The sequence below is a fragment of the Eriocheir sinensis genome, chromosome 9 (assembly GCF_024679095.1).
Source record: "Eriocheir sinensis breed Jianghai 21 chromosome 9, ASM2467909v1, whole genome shotgun sequence".
Taxonomy (NCBI): Eukaryota; Metazoa; Arthropoda; class Malacostraca; order Decapoda; family Varunidae; genus Eriocheir; species Eriocheir sinensis.
In genome coordinates, this window is record NC_066517.1 from 5,197,024 (window position 1) to 5,218,062 (window position 21,039).

Here is a 21,039-nt window from a genome sequence, read left to right on the forward strand (position 1 = left end):
AAGTAAAAAATCGGGTTACGACACGTCGTTAGAAACGGAACTCCGTCGTAAGTCGAGGACCTCCTGTACTCTTAAACAATTTTTACACTTTTAAACCAACATAATTTTAACAACATATATAATTAAAAAAAAATATTTCAGGCTAGAAAATGCTTATTTTACCGTAAGAATATTTGAAATAATAAATATATAAAAATACCTATAAACTGCAAAATCCCGCGATATAGTGAAAAATCCAAGATACGATACAATTAGAATATCCCCGATTTAGCGAGACTGCAATAAGTGAACCGCAATATGGTGAGGGATTTCTGTATATGATTGTATGTACCACATTACACCTCTTGTAATCAGTCATAATCCGCCTTAGCGCACTAATAACCTTTGTCCTCTTTTAGGCGGCAACAGTTGAACTAAACATTTGCAGAAGATAAGAAAATGCAGAAGAGGTGACATTGGTCACTCATATAACTACGACGTGTCCTGTATTTACAAACTCTGTTGCCCTGTCAAAACCTTCCACGCAACAACTTGGAGGGGCGTTCGGGTAATGCCCTCATCTTGGCAAAGCATGGTAGCTCAATTTTATTGCATTGCACAATGTTGCATAGGTGAACAGTCAACTAAATGAAGGGCTGGGGTGAAACAAGCTCATGAGGACAGAGGCAGGGTAGTGGGGTAGTGTGAGGGGCTAGGGAAAGATGCTATCTAAGGCTAGATATTTGAATAGTATTTATTTATTTTTGATATTTTTATTTGTTTATTTATTTATTTATTTATTTATTTATTTATTTTTGTATCCATATTCCTAGAGATTTGAAGTATTCATATTTGCATTTGAATGCTTAACTCTTGTATTTTCTCCATCCTTGTAGAGTGACTCTGTAAAGAAGTGATTACCACACCTAGCTATGAATTAGCCGGCCTGGATTTGAATCCCAGTGTGGGCAGTTGCTGCACAGCCCACCCAGCTTTTTATCCTCTCTTTCAGGCTGGTCGATAAAAGAGTACCTAAGGAAACCTGGACTAATTTTAAATTTTATATGTTTCCACTAGCCCTGTGTCCTTGGGTTATGTTCTGCCAGAGGCTCAAGGGCCAATGTGATGGAGATGAGCACCAAGACCATTCGCAGCTAGCATAAGCCTCCAACTTTACTTCTACATGTATAGTGTAAAGAATGTTTTAGAGGATCCAAGTTACTTTTCTACTTGCAGGATGGCCTATACAAGTATTGAAAAGCTCAAAATCTTGGCGTACATTCATAAGGAGAAGTTGCACGACAAGGTGAATGGGAACATTATATGGAAGAAGATGGAAGAAGAGGAGGTAAGCTTTTGTCCTCTGCTGTATAGGGTGCTTCTTGTTGTGCATTGCTCTCCATCTCACCTATGGGTTTTCCTTATTCATAGAACAGTGATTGAGCATGAATCAGTACAAGATTATCTCTGTGGTGCAGAGGTTAACGTTCCTAACTACAAATCTGTGGGTTGAGTTTGAATACTGACCTGGGCAGTTAGTGTGCATCCCACCCAGCTATTCATCCTTTCTTTCAGGATGGTCAATAAATTGGTACTTTGGAAAACCTGGGGAAGGTAAATTGTGATAACCCCAATGTTGCACTGGCCCTTTGCTGAAATCTCCATCTTAAGAGACTTCAGTGTTCACCAATAGCTTTTGCTTTCTTCCTCTTTCACTGACCAGCCAAGTGAACAAGCCTACATCTTTGCTCTCCTCAATGATCTAGACCAGTTGGTTCAGCACCCTACACATGTATCCCCGACTGCCTTGGAGATACACCCAATATTCTAGACCTCTTCCTAGCCCCTAATCCTTAAGCTTATGCTGTTAAAATGCTCTATCTGCTGAGTTCGTCTGATCACAACCCTATTTTTGCATTGTCCTATCGCTCCTTTGCAGCCTCTGGACCCAATGAGGAGACGGTGCTTCTGGCATTATGTACTGGTTTGGTGGGACGATCTGGAGTCATTTTTCAGATTTACTGTGGAATGATTACTGCTTCCAGGTCAGGGACTCCTCTGTGTCTCCCTATCACATTACTGAGGTGATGCCTTAAATTCTTGCCATCCAGACTCGTGCATTATCGCCTCGAGTTTCACACTGCTTTGGCATGTACAGGTCACGTCTACCTACCGTCAGCATCATGCGCACTGCCATAAGACAGTGTCACACTGGCCGTTTTTTTCTAACCATTGTGGCTATTGGCAACCGTGATTGCTTGTACGTCCAACCAAAAGCGAGTTGTCGGTTGTCCATACAGATGGAAAACGGTTGGGGATACGAGCAACCGCTCAGCTATATGTAAGCAAACAGATGGCGGCAGTTGCTGAGGAGTGAGGAGCAGTGGAAAATGGCCCACCAAAAGACTCATACAGTGGACTGGCAGAGCTGCTTTGTTTGCTATTTAATCGACAAGATAAGAGAACACCCCTTGCTGTGGAACCACAGTTCAAAAAACTCTTTTCCATTCTGTGAAAATTGTAGAAGGACTCTGTCTTCACAGCACAGTTCTCTGATGAAGTTTGGGTAAACACTCCCGTCCTCCCTTCTTTGAAGCCATGATCGTGCCCACAACCACTTCTTCCTTTCATTTAACTGCAGTAATAAGTCCATAACTTGGGTGACGGCAGCACGAGCCGCACCTTAGCAGACGGCGCCATGTCAGTACAGGGTGATTGCTTTATTTATGTTGTGAATGCGGGAAACCGACATTGGCAGTATGTGACGCACACCCAGAAAAGTTAAGAGTTGCCGGTTGTCCCTACCGCCAATGCGGTTGGAGGAAAGAGCTAGCTTCTCAGAAATTTCCCACCAAAATTATCTCCTGGCAATTTTCTGCCTTGAATTTATCCTCAAGTTTGGTCACATGGAGGGCTGTTTCATTCTGGGATATATCAGCTGAAAAGCAAAACAAGCAATGGATCCGGACATTGCCGCAGTTGCTTTATGTTTGCTGAAGAAAAGGAAAAAAAAAATAAAAGAAAGCATTTGTTAGCTCGTGAGTGGTTAGCTCTGAGACAAAGGGAGAGTGTGTTACAGCTTGCTACTGTTAAGTGCTACAAGAATTTAGCAGTGAGGACTCAGACACGATGAGGTAGTGGCTACGCTTGGGCAAGACTCGGGTTCAAGACTTGCTTAACCTGGTTACTCCAAGCTTATCTAGCTTCGTGGGACTCATTGTGGTACTTGAATAAACACATGGATAGCTACTGGACCGATCAGCGGGACACTTTCTTCTTGTTACCACAACTTGCTGACCTCATGAGGAAATAACCAACATGCTGGTGACTGAGATTCTAACTAGAATTTAGCTGAGTTTCCCGTGAGTTTTTCTTCCATTTTCCAAGGTACGTATTTCATGAAATCAAGGGAGTAAAGTGGAAAAAAAAGTCAGCTTCTCCACGGATGGGAACAAATAAGCGCTTTTTCAGTGTTTTCAATACCCCGAGTTTCTCGATCCTCGAGTATAGCACTATTCCTTTGGAACAAAGCAAGGGCGAAACTCAGGAAGTTACTGTCGATGGAGGAACTGGGCCTACCAACACTCGAAGAAAGAAGAGAAAGAGGAGACCTGGTAGAGTTGTACAGGAACACAAATGGAATAGACGTGTTGGATATAAATTATTTAATCGAGATGGAAGAGAGGAGGCATCTAAGAGGACACAGCAAGAAATTGAGAAAGGGGACTTCTTTGAAAGACATAAAGAAGTACAATTTTTCATACAGGAGTGTGGATACATGGAATGGACTAAGCAATGACATTGCTTAAGCAAGCAGTGTCAATATAATGAAGGAAAAGTTGGACAGATATAGATTGGGAGACAGGACTGTTCAAGCTTAACCCCCTAGGTGCCAAGCATTTTTTGCAAAAACCTTCCCCTGGTGCCAAGTAAATTTGGATTTTTTTTTTTTGCGGAAAAGTGTTCAGAATGATTAGACAACACATAATTGATACATTTTACTACTCGACTTTTAAAATTTCCATGATTTCTAGGCGCCGGAAGTTTCCGTTATTTGGAGTGTTACATCCCATTGACTTACTTGCCCCAGGGAGCTCGTCTATCAAACTTTGGCCTTGTGGCCTGAGAGGCAGCAGAGGGTTCGAAAACCCTCCTTGCTTGGGCATAATGCGAGTGGTGAGGCGTTGGCACCTCACTCTCCTCACCACTTGAGCTACCACTATCACTATATACAGAAGCCCCCCACCATTCACGGGTATTTGGTTCCACAAGTTTCCCGTGATCCGCGATCGACAGGACTATAATCAAATAGGGAAAATAGGGTTTCGTTCTTCCATCTCAATCGAATAAAAAAAAAAAAAAAGGATTTTTAAGGCATTTCTAAGCATTGTTATATAGTTATACACATCTGAAGGCGTTGAGGAACGCTTGGAGGCTATGATAAACTAAAAAAGCTGTATAAACTCCTCTGTAGAGCACTGCCGCCTTTACTCGCACCTGGTAAACAAACTGTCTTCTCTTCTTCTTGTAACCTGTTCCGCTTTGTATCACTTTTAGGTTGTTCACTTCTTTCTTCTATCACTTCCTGCCTGAAGAAGACGTGGAGGAATGCTTGGAGGCCATGATAAACTAAAAGAGGCTGTATAAACTCCACCTCAGAGCACTGCCGCCTTCACGCGCACGTGGTAAACAAACTGTCTTCTCTTCTTCTTGTAACTTGTTCTGCTTTGTATCACTTTTAGTTTCACTTCTTTCTTCTGTCACTTCCTGTTTGGTAAGTTTCAACAATTATTGTCTGTTTTTTCTTACCCCGATTGACTATACAGTCGTCCCTCAAATAGTACGGGGGTTAGGGACCCAGGATCCCCGTATTATTCGAAAATCCTTATAAAATTAGTGCCCCCCTTAAAAACACTCCTGGGCTACGTTTCTGAGAGGGAATCAGGACTCTCAGATTGTCCCGAGTGATCTTAGACGCGTGACGCGGCAGCACGAGTTGCCAACTCGGCACGTCTGCTGGCTCCCAGCTTTGAGAGTTGGAGCGCCTTCGTGCTGTGATGACGTCATCAGCAAATATGGCGGCCCAAACAAGCACATACAAGTGTTTCCATTGCATTTCACCTCTCTGTGCCACCATAACCACTGCAGCTTCCTTTTCATCTTCTGTTGTAAGGAGTTCGTCAGCCAGGACAGCTAGTATAATCTTTATCAAGGTCACTATCATACTCAAAGTCACTCGCATCACTATCCGTAAAGTCACTAGGGGCCTCATCAAGGGCACGAGCAAAGTTGGGCGTTCGCAAAATATGCTTTGCGTGGCGAGACATCCTCCCTGCACGGCGGTCAGGTCAGGAAAGGGACGCGTACCCTTGGGATCCTTTGTGGCTTGGTGGAGGGGTGAAGATCAGTGACTGTGAGGTGTAAAGGTATGAAAAGTGTCCTGACAAAGTATGAAAAGCTTCTCAGTCAAAATAAGACCACGTCAATTTTTCTAAATTGTCGCCGTATATACACGGCGCTGGCACACAGCGTGCACCTACCCCCCACCGTGAATATACGGCGCTGGCACCCTGGGGGTTAAACTCAGCCCTTGTATGCTACAAATAGGTAAATACACACACACACACAGTGGAAAAGTGTGTACCAAGGATGAAAGAAGGCCAGAAATCAAGAGAAGAGTGGTATAATAGAAAGTGTGTGGATGCCAAGCAGGAAAAGGAGAAGGCATGGAACAAATGGAGAAAAAATAGGAGGATGGCTCTATGGAATGAGTACAAAAGGAAGAGGAATGCTTATGTCAAAATAAGAAGAGAAGAAAAAAGGAATTTTGAGAAAAATATTGTAGATAAATGCAAAGACCAGCCAAAACTGTTTTATAAGTTCATAAATGGAAAGTTGAAAAATAGAGATGAGATTCAGAAAGTTAAAGTTAATGGTGAAACTTTTGATAGTATAAGCGAAATAGTAGAAGTGGTGAATAACTTTCCAAACAGTGTTCACAAGGGAGAGTGAGTTTGAAGGTGTAGATGCAGTGCCGGGGAATAGAGTTGGTCTGGAGAGAATACAAACATCAGCAGATGAAGTTAGAAAATTATTGGAAGAATTGGATGCGAAGAAATCAGCAGGACCGGATGGTATATCAAATTGGGTGCTAAAAGAGTGTAACCAGCAAATAGCTAAAAAGTTGAGCAACTTGATTAATGTCTCACTAGCACAAGGGAAGGTACCGAGAGACTGGAAGAGGGCTAACATCGTCCCAATACATAAAGGAGGAAGTAAGGAAGACCCGTTGAACTATAGGCCAGTGTCATTAACAAGTGTAGTAGCAAAGATGTGTGAGAAAATTATAAAAAAAACATGGGTGGAGTATTTAGAAAAATACAGTATATTAACAAATAGCCAATTCGTATTCAGAGGAGGACGGTCTTGTGTAACTAATCTGATCAGCTTTTATTCAAGAGTAATTGATATAATACAGGAAAGAGACAGTTGGGCAGATTGTGTGTATCTGGACTTAAAGAAGGCATTTGATAAAGTACCACACAAGCGATTAATATGGAAACTTAATCATGTTGGAGGTCTGGGTGGTTCAGTATTGGATTGGATTGTGGACTTTTTGACGAAGAAAGAAATGAGAACAGTAATCAGGAATAATAAATCAAGCTGGATGGAAGTGATGAGTGGAGTCCCCCAAGGATCGGTGCTGGCTCAGATTATGTTTGTAACTTATATTAATGACATGACTGAAGGGGTGACAAGCTATATGAATATGTTTGCTGATGATGCTAAAATAATGAGGAGGGTGGCTAATGAAGATGACTGTGTAGCCCTGAGCCAAGATCTCGATAGAATAAGCGAATGGTCACGCAAATGGGAAATGACATTCAATACAGAGAAGTGTAGCGTGATGGAGTTTGGTAAGAGCAGTAGACGAATATCGGGGAACTACTCTCTGAGTAATGAAAGAATCATGAAAAAAACTGAAGAAAAAGATCTGGGAGTGATCATAACAGACAAGTTATCCTTTGGAAAACATATAGACCGGATAACTGGGGAAACATACAATCTTCTTAGAAACATAAAAGCAACATTTACATATTTAGATGAAGAAATGGTGAGGAAACTAATAACATCGATGATACGTCCAAGACTGGAATATGCAGCATGAGTGTGGTCACCTAGATTGAAGAAAGAAATTAGAAAGTTGGAAAGAATACGAAGAGCAGTGACTAAATTACTGGAAACTCTGAATAAACATACTTATGAAGAAAGACTGGAGAAATTGGGACTTGCAACACTGAAGAGCAGAAGAGAGAGGGGACCTAATAGCATTGTATAGGATACAAGAGGGATTGGAGAAATTGGACAGGGAAGACCTAGTGGTATGTGACAGAAGTGTGACAAGAGGCAATGGTAAGAAATTGAAGAAGAGCGACTGTAGGAGAGACATCAAGAAATACAGTTTTCCATACAGAAGCATAACAACATGGAATGGACTTGATGAGGAGACTGTGTGCAAAAACGATTCATGAATTTAAAGCCAAACTGGATAATAAGCGTTATGGAGGCGGGACAGCACGAGCCTAGTACGGCTCTTTTCCTGTATTTCACAACTAGGTAAATACACTCACACAGCTGTGACGTAAACATCATGCCGACCAGCTCTGCGTATGGACCAGGAATTTGATGCATTTGCCTATTTTTTGTGGGTCATGGCATGAGGATAGGGCAGTTGAGTGGGTCCTGTCTCCCAGTGGGATAGGTGAACACGAAGGAATTGAAGGGAAGTTGCTGATGGAAGTGTAAACAATTTCATCGGAACTCGCCGGACCCGCTCAGGCAAGATGGTGTTGGGTGGGGAAGACCAGGATACTGTGAACGAGGCTGATTATGGTTTTATTGGCTTTCTTCCTGCCCCAGTGCCAGCTCTGGGAATGTGGACAACCATCAGAAGACTGGAGAAATAGATAAATGACCCAAAGAAGAAGGTAAGGGGTCTAAGGGAAGACTTAAGAAAGTTTGTTGACATTGTGGATGATTCGAAGAAAGAGCTAGTTACCAGAGGGGAAGAAGTCAGAAAATCAAGAGAGGAAAACAAAGAAATGAAAAAGGGAAGTGCCAGTGATAATAGCATTGATGACAAGGTAACAGTAATGGTTGAAGAAGAAATATTGAAAACAGTAAAGGTAAGTATTGACATTGAAGTAGAAGTGGAAAATAAGATCAAGAAATTAGTTGATGTAGAAGTAAATGTTTTGAAAAAAGAAAATGAAAAGGAGAAAGGAAGTTTCAAAGAAATCTTGGGGCAACAAGAAAGGGAATGAAAAGTGGAGATGGAGCGTGAGGTTGTCCAGGTAATGAGAAATATGGAAGACTTGGTTCGAGAATTGGCAGAAAAGAAGAGTGTGATCATCATGGGAGTTAAGGAGGAGAAAATCCCAATGAGGGCACAGAGAGAGATGAAATTGCTAAAATGAAAGAAATACTGACAAGCCTAGATGAAGAAGCCAGAAGGTTGACAGAGGAGGTGGACGAGGTGATGTGATAAGACCAGGAAAACATGAGGAAAGGAAAAATAGACCGATTAAGCTAAAGTTAAAGTCACAAATAGTAACTGAGTTGATTTTAAATTAGAGTAGAAAACTAAGTCATAGAACAATATATAGACATATTTAAGGAAAAATGTTTTTTATGTTTTTTTTTTAACAGCAAAGGAAACAACTCGATGGGAAAAAAATAGTGAAAAGAAGACCGCAAATCACTGCTCCTATAAAAAGAGTTAAGAGGAGTGGCCAAAAGGGACGTCAATTTCGGCAGAAATGTCCTGATACACTCCTCTTGAAAGTGTTCAGGTCATAGGCAGGAGGAAATACAGATGAAAGAAGATTGTTCCAGAGTTTACCAGCATGAGGGATTAAAGAGTGAAGGTTCTGGTTAACTCTTGCACAAGGGATTTGGACAGTATAGGGATGAGCTTGAGTAGAAAGTCGTGTGCAGCGGGGCCTCGGGAGGGGGGAAGCATGCAGTTGGCAAGTTCAGAAGAGCAGTCAGCATGAAAATATTGATAGAAGATAGAAAGAAATGCAACATGGCGGTGGAATTTAAGAGGTAGAAGACTATCAGTAAGAGGCAGAGCTGGGCACTTCCGATCATCAGTCTGATCGTCCGATCTTCCGATCTGATCAGAACAGCAACTTGTGATCGGAATGCAAAGACTGGATCATCTTTGTAAAATGTAATCGGACTGTGAAGATCGGAACTTCACAAACTAACTTCCGATCACCGATCACAGAAAAGAAAACGGTACCAGTACCGGTACTAACGGTACCAGCTATACGGTATGGTACCGGTACCAATACTAGCCAGGCGCTCATGCTGTCCCTCATTTTTTTCTCAGACGAGTGAGGCTGAGACTGAGTGCCTGATTGGATATCTCGGTGATATGGATATTCTCTCTCTCTCTCTCTCTCTCTCTCTCTCTCTCTCTCTCTCTCTCTCTCTCTCTCTCTCTCTCTCTCTCTCTCTCTCTCTCTCTCTCTCTCTCTCTCTCTCTCTCTCCACTGAATGTATAACGCACACCTTTTTCACATGAAAAATGCCTGAAAGTTTAGCCCTGCGCGTTATACGCCGAATGTACAAATTTTTAATGATTTTTTTTCTTCTTTGGAGTGTTTTTAAGGGTCTGAGTTTCGTCTTCTCCATTAACAACTGCAAACTTACCTTTATTATTGTTAATGATCCTTCATAGTCCATGGTTGTCTTATAATATGTTACCATAGAATACAGGACGATCAAATAACTACTATACAAAAATTAAATCGGTGGAGGATTGCCCATGCCCTCCTGTTATCCTGTTTTCCCGTCGGGGGCCATTTGTATGATCTTGATCTTGATGTCACAGCTGGCTTACGATTGTATGACTAAGGAGCAGTACACGCTACATAAAAGAATCATATTGGAAAAAAATATCCATGTGTTCATTATTAATTATTAATATTAGTGAGAATAATGGGGTAAATATGATATCAGAAACTGCACATAATGAGTCTTGTACGAGGAGTTATTTCACTCCCGGCCGCCATTTGCATTGTTTACAAACCACACAATCACACCCACACAACAAACAGCTGCATGCCGCGTGTCACCAGAACCGCGTGAATTGTGTCTTGCCTAGTTGTCTGTCATAACCTACGAGTGATGGTGAGAATAATACGCTTATTGTGATCTCAGAAGCTGTACATTATCAGTATGTAAGAGGAGATATTTCTCGCAACACCAGCCCGGCCGCCATTTGCATTGTTTGAAAACCACACAACCACACCCAAACAACAAACAGCTGCATGCCGCGTGTCACCAGAACCGTGTGAATTGTGTCTTGCCTAGTTGTCTGTCATAACCTACGAGTGATGGTGGGAATAATATGCTTATTATGATATCAGAAGCTGTGCATCATCAGTATGTTTATGGGGATGTATTTCTCACAACACCAGCTCGGCCGCCATTTTCATTGCTTTACTCAAGGACACTTGTCAATTCAAGCAGTAAAGATTACACCAAAAATATATAAATTTCGGGAAACTGTACATTGTCAATGTTCTTTAACCCGTACATATTTCTGAGCATTTTAAGAACTTTTTTTTTTCAAAATTGTTGTTTTAAAGTTTGGGGTGCGCGTTATACGCCGCAAAATACGGTATTTATTTTTCGACAGAAACCTACCTCTTGTTTGATTTACGCGACCTCTTCAAGGATGCAATACTCGCGTAAATCGAGAGATACCTGTAGAAGACTATCAGTGAGAGGAGGAGAGCTGATGAGACGAAGAGCCTTAGACTCCACTCTGTTCAGGAGAGCTGTGTGAGTGGCCTTTTTTAGGTCAAGTACTGAAAGAGTGCAGTGAACAGTTAATAGAACCAATTCAGGACATTATAAGTTGTTCAGTCAAGACTGGGGAAGTCCCAGGACAATGGAAGAGGGCACATGTGGTCCCATTGTATAAGAGCAGAATCAAAAAAAGAGCCTCTGAACTATAGACCAGTTTCTCTAACAAGCGTCATGTGCAAGCTGTGTGAGAAAATAATTAAAAGACAGTGGCTAGACCATCTAAAAAGAGAGAAAATAATAAATGAAAGTCAATTTGGATTCAGACAAGGTAAATCTTGTGTCACAAATCTAATATGTTTTTACTCATGAGTGGTGGCTGAGTGGTAGCGTGCTGGGTCCACATTCGCCGCGTGATGGACGACGCGGGTTCGAATCCCCACGCTATCACCTCAGATTTTTCAGTCACCGCTGAGTGGCTTAAAACTACCCACATGCTGTCCTGAAGACCACCCATCAACCCGGACTCTTGAGGAAACCGTCCAAGTGAATCAAGGAGTTCCAGGGGGCAGCATGAGCCAAGAGAAGATGGTGCCACTATAATCACTTGCCTGCGCCATGACGGGCTGGGGCCGACTTCTATCCAGGCCCCTCAAGGGAGCCTACCGGCGTTACAGGCGTATACGGAAAAAGAAAAAAAGATAGTGCAGGAGGGAGATGGATGGGTGGACTGCATATTAACGGACCTATAAAAGGCATTTCATAAAGTTCCATGTGAGAGACTGCTGTGGAAATTAGAAAATAGTTGAGGATTGGGGAGAGAAATGACAGAATGGATGAAAATTCCCTAGCAAACAGAGAAATGAGAACCATGTTGAAAGATGAGATATCAAAATGGAGAACTGTCACAAGTGGAGTTCCACGGGGATCAGTGTTAGCACCTATAATGTTTTTAATATATATAAATGATATGCCAGAAAAAGTAAAGAGTTACATGAGTATGTTTGCAGATGATGCCAAACTGCTTATAAAAATAAGAGATGAGGATGATTTTAATAAACTGCAAGAAGATTTAAATGAGATACATGAATGGATTAAAAAATGGGAAATGGGGTTCAAAGAAGTGTCATACAATGATAATGGACAAGAGTAAAAATAGACTATGTGGAATGTATAAGCCAGGAGGGGTCATCATCAACACAGCGAAGGAAGAAAAAGACTTAGGAATCGTAATACAAGATACACTGACACCTGAGAAGCATATAAACAAGTAATTCGGAGAAACATATATGTTGTCTGCTGCACAATAGTAGGTTGAACATCATTACTTGAATGGGGACATGATGAAGAAAATAATAACAACATTGATTAGACCTAGGCTAGAGTATGTGGCAGTTGTCTAGTCACCACTCCAGAAAAAGAACATAAGGAAACTTGAAAGGGTTCAAAGGATTGTGACTAAGGTAGTACCAGAACTATCAAGCCTGCCATACGAAACTAGATTATAGGAAGTGGGCCTACCAACACTGGAGGAAAGAAGAGAAAGAGGAGACCTGATAACATTGTATAGGAATATGAATGGAATGGATAGAAATGATTTAATCGAGATGGAAGGGAGGAGGCAACTAAGGACTCTCTCTCTCTCTCTCTCTCTCTCTCTCTCTCTCTCTCTCTCTCTCTCTCTCTCTCTCTCTCTCTCTCTCTCTCTCTCTCTCTCTCTCTCTCACACACACACACACACACACACACACACACACACACATACACACACGAAAACTAGATAAGAAAGATACAGAGAGGGGAATAAGAATAATGTACACAAATGTAGATGGGTTGATCTCTAGTAAAATAGAGCTGCAAGATTATCTAAAAGAGATGGATCCCATGATAGTTTGCCTAACTGAAACTAAACTAAAAGAAAACATCCAAATTGAGTTAGATGGAAGATACAATGTGTGGAGGAAGGATAGAATGGGCAAAGGCGGAGGAGGAGTGGTGATAATGATAAAGAAAGAGTTATTAGTAAAATCAATAGAATATGGAGAAGGAAAAGCAGAGATAGTGAGTGAAAGCTTGGAAAACAAGAATAGAGAAAGGATGACGATTGCAGTAACAAATGTACCACCAAAACTACATCATGGAGTAAAGAAGATTATGAAAACATGATTGATGACACCATACAGAGTTTGAGGAGATTACTTAAGGCAAACAAAGGAGTAATACTAGTTGGCGATTTCAGTTGCAAAGAGGTTGACTGGGAGAGGTTTGAGAGCAATGGTAGTGGAATAGATTCTTAAATTTAATGATGGAAAATTTGATGATACAAAGGGTGAAGGAAAGCACTAGATAAAGAAGAGACGATGAACCGGCAAGACTGGATTTGGTGTTGACAAGAGAAATTCACGTGAAGGATGAATTGAGGTATGATTGCCCCCTGGGCAAAAGTGATCACGTGCTCATAGAGATGGAAATGGAGGAGGGAGGAAGGGAACAAGACAAGACTTATAACTGATACCCTCCTCTTGAAAGTTCAAGTCGCGGCAGGGAGGAAATAGATGATGAAAGAGATTGTTCAGAGTTTTACAGCGTGGAAGACTATCAGTATGAGGAGGAGGCTGATGATGCGAGAAGAGCCTGCCACTCTGTTCAGTTGAAGATTTTGAGTTAAGGATAGACCGAGGATGTTTAGTGTTGAGAAGGTGATAGGAAGATTGTGTCGAGGGATAGGGTGGAAGAACTGTTGTTTTTTGAGGCGTTGAAGGACAGGACAGAACCCTGTGGGACACCACTGTTAGCAGAAATAGAGCGGTCAGAAAAAAGGAAACTGATAAAGTAGAGAAGAAGAGAAGGAAACCGTGGGAGGGAGGGTAGCAAAGATTGATGACCAAGAGTCAGTTAAAGAAGCTAGGAAGATCACCAGAAAAACTTATGCGGAACCCATATATCAGATAGAGAGAAGGAAAGAGTGGAAAGGTGCTTTGAATCAAAGCTTTAGATAGACAAGAAAGTAAAGCAATAGGGACGGTAGTTTGAGGGATTGGGCGGTCACCTTTCAGGTACAGGCACTTCCAGCAAGAGGAAGGTAGATGTTGACAGGCAGAAGAGTGGAGTTTAGAAAAAGTTTGAGAAGAGTTCAGCCTAGAGAGTGTTGCCGTCAGGACTGAGTGGGAGAGAAGATGAAGAAGTGAAGTTGGAGAGATGTTTTGGCTAGATGGAAAGCAAGGTTTTGACATTTTCTTTAATGAAAGAATTTTGGTTGGTTAGTAGAATAGATTGATTTACGATTTTGAAGAAATGTAAAAAGTTCAATTAGCATTAGTTTTTGTTGCTAATATAGAATAAGCAGAAGGGTTTGAGGTAGGAAGGGTGTTGAAAATGTGTGCCCATCTACTGCTCTAGGTCGTTGAGGATAAAGCAAGTTGTGAGCCAAAGCTGGTAGGAACATTGAAATCTCTAGGGATGAGATTTAATTCAAATAGTCAAAAATTTTACATAGTTGGTAGAGTTTAGTGAGAAGAGAAGCACAGATGTATTTAGTAATAAATAATGACAGTGTCTTAAATTAATGGTGGGGTGAAATTCAGAGAGGTTCGGAGTTATCAAGACACCTCTCGGGTCGGGCAGCAGAAGGGAGTCCTCCTGGGGAATTTTAGTCCCCCCCAGGCGGGGATTAAACTATAGGAAAGCAGGGGTGGAAAACCTCAAGAAGTTGTTTGGTGAAATGGATTGGAAAGAGTTAATGAGTACAAGCGAAGTTCAAGGAAAGTATGATATATTCATGAAGGCGTAAAACACAGGTGTTATGAAGTTCGTACCAAAATACAGACTGAGGGAGAGGGCTAAAAAGGACTGGTTTAATGCAAGATGTGCAAAGGCAAAAGTAAAGAGAGACAAAGCGTGGTCAAGATTAAAAAGAAACAAAAATCAAAGAAACAGAGAAGACTTTAAGGCAACGAGAAATGAGTACGTGAAAGTGAGAAAGGAAGAAGAGAAACGATATGAAAAGGATATTGTGGAAAAGTGTAAAGAACAACCTAAACTATTTTATAGATTTATAAATGGAAAAATTAAATCAAGAGAAAAATTGAAAGACTGACTGAAGAGAATGTAGAGATCGAGGATCCCAAAGGCATGGCGGAATTATTTAACAAAAAATTCCAGCAAGTGTTTACCAAAGAATCATTATTTAATGAACCACAAGAAAACAACTTAGATGTATATATGGAAGAGGTCAAAATAGATAAAGAGGAGATAAAAAAAACTATTGGGGGAATTGGAAGAAGGGAAGGCTGTGGGACTGGATGGAGTTTCAGGTTTTATACTTAAAGAATGCAGAAATGAGTTAGTTGGCCTGATATATGACATCATTAGGTGCTCAATAAAAACTGGCATAGTGCCTAGAGAGTGGAAGAGGGCAGAAGTTGTACCTATATACAAAAGTGGAAAAAAGGAAGAACCCCTAAATTACAGACTGGTGTCTCTGACCAGCGTAGTATGTAAAATATGTGAGAAATTAATAAAAGAACAATGGATGAGATTTCTAGAAGAATATAATAATAATTAATAACTACTATGATCAGACCTAAACTAGAATACGCGGAAACAGTGTGGTCTCCACATATGAAGAAACACATTGTAAAACTTGAAAGAATACAGAAGATGGCAACAAAAATGGTTCCAGAACTGGAGGGACTGACATATGAAGAGAGACTAAAGGAAATGGACTTGCCAACACTAGAACAAAGAAGAGAAAGAGGAGACCTAATACAAATATATAGGCTATTGAGTAAAATGGAAGAAGTAGATAACGAGAAATTGCTACTAAGAGAAGAACCTTCCAGCAGGAATACTAGAGGACATAGTAAAAAGTTGAGGAAGGGAAGATGCTCAAGAGACATAAAGAAATATAACTTCCCACAAAGAAACATAGAGGTTTGGAACAAACTAAGTGAAGAAATAGTATCGGCGAAGAGTGTGCAGAGCTTCAAGGAACAGTTGGATAATTATAGATACAGAGACGGGACCACACGAGCGTAAGCCCAAGCCCTGTAAAATTACAAATAGGTAAATACAACTAGGTAAATACACACACACACACACACACACACACAAAATTTAAAAATGGAGAATGGAATGGGAGATGAAATTCAATGTGAAGAAATGTCATATGTTATGGAAATAGGAAAAAGTAAAGGAAGACCAAAATGGACATAAAATGGGAGATGGTGAAATATTAAAGAAAGTACATGAAGAGAGAGATTTGAGAGTAATAATGCAAGATAATAAACAGCCAGAGAGTCATGTTAATCGGATATTCGGTGATACGTATAATTCTCTCTCTCTCTCTCTCTCTCTCTCTCTCTCTCTCTCTCTCTCTCTCTCTCTCTCTCTCAAAAGTCTTAGAATAAATCGTCACCCAACAGCTGACTGCGTTCCTCCAATTAACAGATTCTCTCTAAAATCAACACGGTTTCAGGCCCAAGCTCTTTACAGAAACAGCCCTAACCACTGTTACTAATAAGCTGTACTCTAACATGGATAATAAGAAACTGTCACTAGTCACGCTCCTAGACCTCTCCAAAGCCTTCGACAGCATGCATCATAATACTCTTCTTGAAAAGTTCGCCAAAGCACAAGCAGACACCTAGTTCAGCTATTATCTGAAAGACAGAAGCCAAGTGGTAAAAATCAACAACACAATATAAAAAACAGCAACTAATAATTTCAGAGGCCCTCACGGATCAGTGTTGGGTCCAATCCTCTTTAATATTTACGTCAATGACCTCTGGGAAGCGATGACAGACAGTACGGTGACGACACACAACTTGTACACACCGGCTCTGCAGACACTCTTCCAGACCTCATCGAAAGAGCAGAGGGCACTTTTTTCCCTATCAAAGGCTTACTTTAATGCTAACGGCTTAATGTTGAACTCAAAACACAGTGTATATTCATTGGTACCAGACCTATCATCAGAAGAATACCTTCAGACACTAAAATTACCTTTGACAATATATCCATTTCTCCCAGCACACAAGTATAGAACCTTGGTGTCACAATAGACTGTCACATGAACTTTGATGTACACATCCACGAAATTTATACGAGAGCCATGGGCCATTTACTGTTCTTAAACACAGTCAAGGATAAATTTGAAAGTGAGACCAGGGAAACAGTGGTAGAGTCCAGGGCCCTCAGTGCTGTAAACTATTATCTCCTGGTGTAGAGCACCATGAACACCACGCTGCTACGCCGAGTTCAGCAACTACAAAACTTCGCTGCTTAGATATCTGCCGGCGGAGCAAGGTGATCTGACCACACTACTCCCTTCATAGCCCAGCTCGAGTGGCTCGAAATGGACAAAAAAATTATTTTTGATGTCGCCATCCATGTGTATAAGATTAAAAACAAAATGTTTCCTGAGTGGTACATGCACCTCCCCACACACAACAAAGTCACACGCCACAGCTACACAACACGACATCAACACAGACTACACGTACCTCTCACCCACACAGACACCGGTGGGCACTCCCTCACCGTCTTGGACCCCAGAGTGTGGAACGCCCTGCCCCCACACGTCAGACTCTAGCACACTGTCCGGCTTCAAAAAACGTTTGAAGGACTTTCTCATTAACGATGATGTGACAGATCTATAAGCCAAGTCGGTCCTTAAGGCTACACTCAGATACAAGTTCCTTGTTATGCTAGTTTTGTTTTCCCTTTCTCACAGTCTTTTTACATACCTCGTATTTTTTTTTCGTACATCATTAGTTTTTCATTGATACCTGTCTAGTTTGATTCCTATATTTTTGTTTTTTTATAACAATATTTCTAGTGAATGTATATCTTATGTTCTATATGTACAGAATAGCCTTTTTTATGGAAATAAAATGATTCTGATTCTGAAATTCTGATTCTCTCTCTCTCTCTCTCTCTCTCTCTCTCTCTCTCTCTCTCTCTCTCTCTCTCTCTCTCTCTCTCTCTCTCTCTCTCTCTCTCTCTCTCTCTCTCTCTCTCTCTCTCTCTCTTTCAAAATTACGACAAACCACAAATTCTCACAGCAATGCATCGATGCAGCAAATAAAGCGAACAGAATGTTGGGCTTCATTAAAAGAAACTTTTTATTCAAGAATAAAGATGTAATACTTCCACTCAACAATAGTTTAGTCAGACCCCACTTGGAATATGTGGTACTGTTTTGGTCTCCCCACCATGCAAAGGACACTGCTAAATTAGCAGGTGTTCAGCGTCGGGCAACAAAAATGATCCCTTCCTTGCGCAACAAATCTTACGAAGAAAGGCTTTCCACCCTTAACATGTTCTCTCTTGAGAAACGTCGCCTCCGAGGAAAACTGATCGAATGTTTTAAAATACTTAATGGTTTCACAAATGTAGACAGATCAACATTGTTTATGATCGATGACACTTTGCGTATGAGGAACAATGGCGTAAAACTCAAATGTAGACAAGTAAATTCAGACTGCACCAAATTTTTCTTCACTAATGTTGTAGTGCGAGAATGGAATAAGCTCCTACCGTCAGTGGTCCAGTGTAACACGATTGACTCCTTCAAAAACAAGCTCGACCGTCACTTCCATCAACTTAATATCAACTAGAGTTGAAATGCATCGTTTTGGAGCCTTCTGATTAATGTAATATCAACTAGAGTTGAAATGCATTGTTTTGGAGCCTTCTGATTAATGTAGAATCACTTAGGTTTAAGGACAGACCACCTAGTCTGGACCATGGGGTCTGTGTGGTCTCTCTCTCTCTCTCTCTCTCTCTCTCTCTCTCATATAGCATTTCCTTTTCACCTCATACCACTGGAAATTAATTACTAATGCATGAGTTTTCAATAAAACTTGGATCATAAAATTATCAAATGAATAATAAAAACTGGAAGAAAACTCCAAGCATTCAGTCTGCTGTAACATATTAACAAAGTTGCAGCTACAAAACATCTGGTGTTTTCTCCCTCCCTCCCCTTCTTTACCGACTCCTTGAACCACCCCCACCCCCCACTGAGTTTTTCCTGCACTTCTCCTAATTTCGCAGGGGTAGTTTATATTTATCCTTACACCCATATTTAGTCATTTTTGTATTTTTTTCACGTGTTCTGATAGATTTTGTTCACGAGATGTATACTATCTAAATCAAAAGTCCAAAGCACTCATGTCATTCCTTGGTACATCAGGATGAACACCAGAAAAATCCTCAATTAGGGCAGGAACAGTGCCAGGACGATCATCAGCAAAGGGATCAGCCACGAGTGTAAAGGAGTGTAGGGGTGTGTGGAGTGTGGGGCTGTGTGGTGTTTCTTCATCGTCACCATTCACATCACTCTCATTTTCCTCGTCATTACTCGCCACACTGTCATTCTCTGGCAAAGTCTTCATCCAAGTCACTTATGAAGCCTTCTGATTGAGTTTCATTATCATCTGACCCTTGTAAGTCACTGAGTTTCATTATCATCTGACCCTTGTAAGTCACTGAGTTTCATTATCATCTGACCCTTGTAAGTCACTGAGTTTCATTATCATCTGACCCTTGTAAGTCACTGAGTTTCATTATCATCTGACCCTTGTAAGTCACTGAGTTTCATTATCATCTGACCCTTGTAAGTCACTGAGTTTCATTATCATCTGACCCTTGTAAGTCACTGAGTTTCATTATCATCTGACCCTTGTAAGTCACTGAGTTTCATTATCATCTGACCCTTGTAAGTCACTGAGTTTCATTATCATCTGACCCTTGTAAGTCACTGAGTTTCATTATCATCTGACTCTTGTAAGTCACTGAGTTTCATTATCATCTGACTCTTGTAAGTCACTGAGTTTCATTATCATCTGACTCTTGTAAGTCACTGAGTTTCATTATCATCTGACTCTTGTAAGTCACCTTCAAGAGTCATATCGCGCTCAGAATCACTATCAGATGGAGAAAAAGACGCCATGACGCGGCACGTGTCAATCGCACACTGCCCCGCTACCACCCCAAGGCTTCACATCGTACCCCCCTAAGGGCAACGTCCCCAATGTCCTTGAAACACAAGGTGCCAACTAGTCAGTTTGTCACTACACTCAACCCTCGATTTGCCGGACCTCCATTTGCCGGATTTCGGATTTGCCGGACAAGAGTCCGTGGGATAAAAAAAAAAAAAAAAAAGTCCGGGACAAGTCGATTTCAAACTACCGCGCCAGACAAAGTTCGCAAATCGGGCACTAGATGGCAGCGCGGGCGGACATACACGTCTAGTACTGGACTGTACACAAGTCTGGCGCGTCTGAGTTAGTGTTGTGCTGACGCTTGTCGTGGATACACCTCTTCTTCACAACGATGCCACCCAAAACAGTACAGTACCTGTATATAGTATATGTATGTTGTATATGTGCATGTTGTAGAAGGTAATATATTATATTACAGGACAGTATAGGACAGCTATGCGAGGTGTAGTCCGGGGGTGGGTTGTGTTTCCCGGACATATATAGGGTAAAGTCCGTCAAGGGAGTAGACCCCCGGACATTTTCCATTGCCGGACATTTGCCATTCCCGGACAAGCCTTCCCCCCTTTTAGTCCGGCAAATCGAGGGTTGAGTGTACGTCATAAAAATCATACAAACCCCCCAAAATTAAGTCCTGTGTATCGTCAATGAGCATATGATGTACGTATGTACTTCATCGGTTCCTTAGCCAAAATTTTATATGAAGTACTATGGTACGCCATCGGTAATGAAGGGGTTAAGATGGCGATATAATTGTATCGCATTTTTGAAAATGATTTACTAATGCAGGTTTCTTTTAGCATTTGTCAAATAATAACACTAAACAAGCATTGAAAGCGAACATAACAAAGAGCAGGTACAGTAAGACATTTTTCAATTATTTTTTTTGCATTTTATACATTTTTATTTTGTAATAATTTTACAATTTTTCAACATAATTTTAAAGCCTCATTATTCAAGGGCTTACTGTATATGTCCAGCCCTCACTTCATCTGTCTTCTTCAGGTCTTTTATTTTTTTGTCACCACTGTGTTTCAGGTGTGTCCAGGTAGGACCTGGCAGTCAATGAAAGAACACTTCCGCAAGTCCTTGTCACACCAGCTGGACAAATTCCCGAAACACCTCTCTGATGTGTTCAGCCATCCACCTAAGCAGTAAGTTCTTTTCCATTCTTGCCGAATCTAACATTGGTATTTTTTTCTTATTTTTTGTTGTCTTTTGACTGTGTCCCTTT

At 41.1% G+C, this 21,039-nt stretch overlaps 1 protein-coding gene across 3 annotated transcripts in view; it reads left to right on the plus strand.

Moving 5' to 3' along the window:
- Positions 1 to 1,192: 1,192 nt before the first annotated feature.
- LOC126995869 (trichohyalin-like) overlaps positions 1,193 to 21,039 on the plus strand; it is a 53,012-nt gene continuing 33,165 nt past the window's right edge. For all 3 annotated transcript variants that reach the window (XM_050855764.1, XM_050855765.1, XM_050855766.1), the window contains exons 1-2: positions 1,193 to 1,327; positions 20,844 to 20,959. In XM_050855764.1, coding sequence (XP_050711721.1) covers positions 1,217 to 1,327; positions 20,844 to 20,959 — 227 coding nt within the window. In that variant the 5' untranslated portion in view covers positions 1,193 to 1,216. The remainder of the gene's footprint in view (positions 1,328 to 20,843; positions 20,960 to 21,039) is intronic.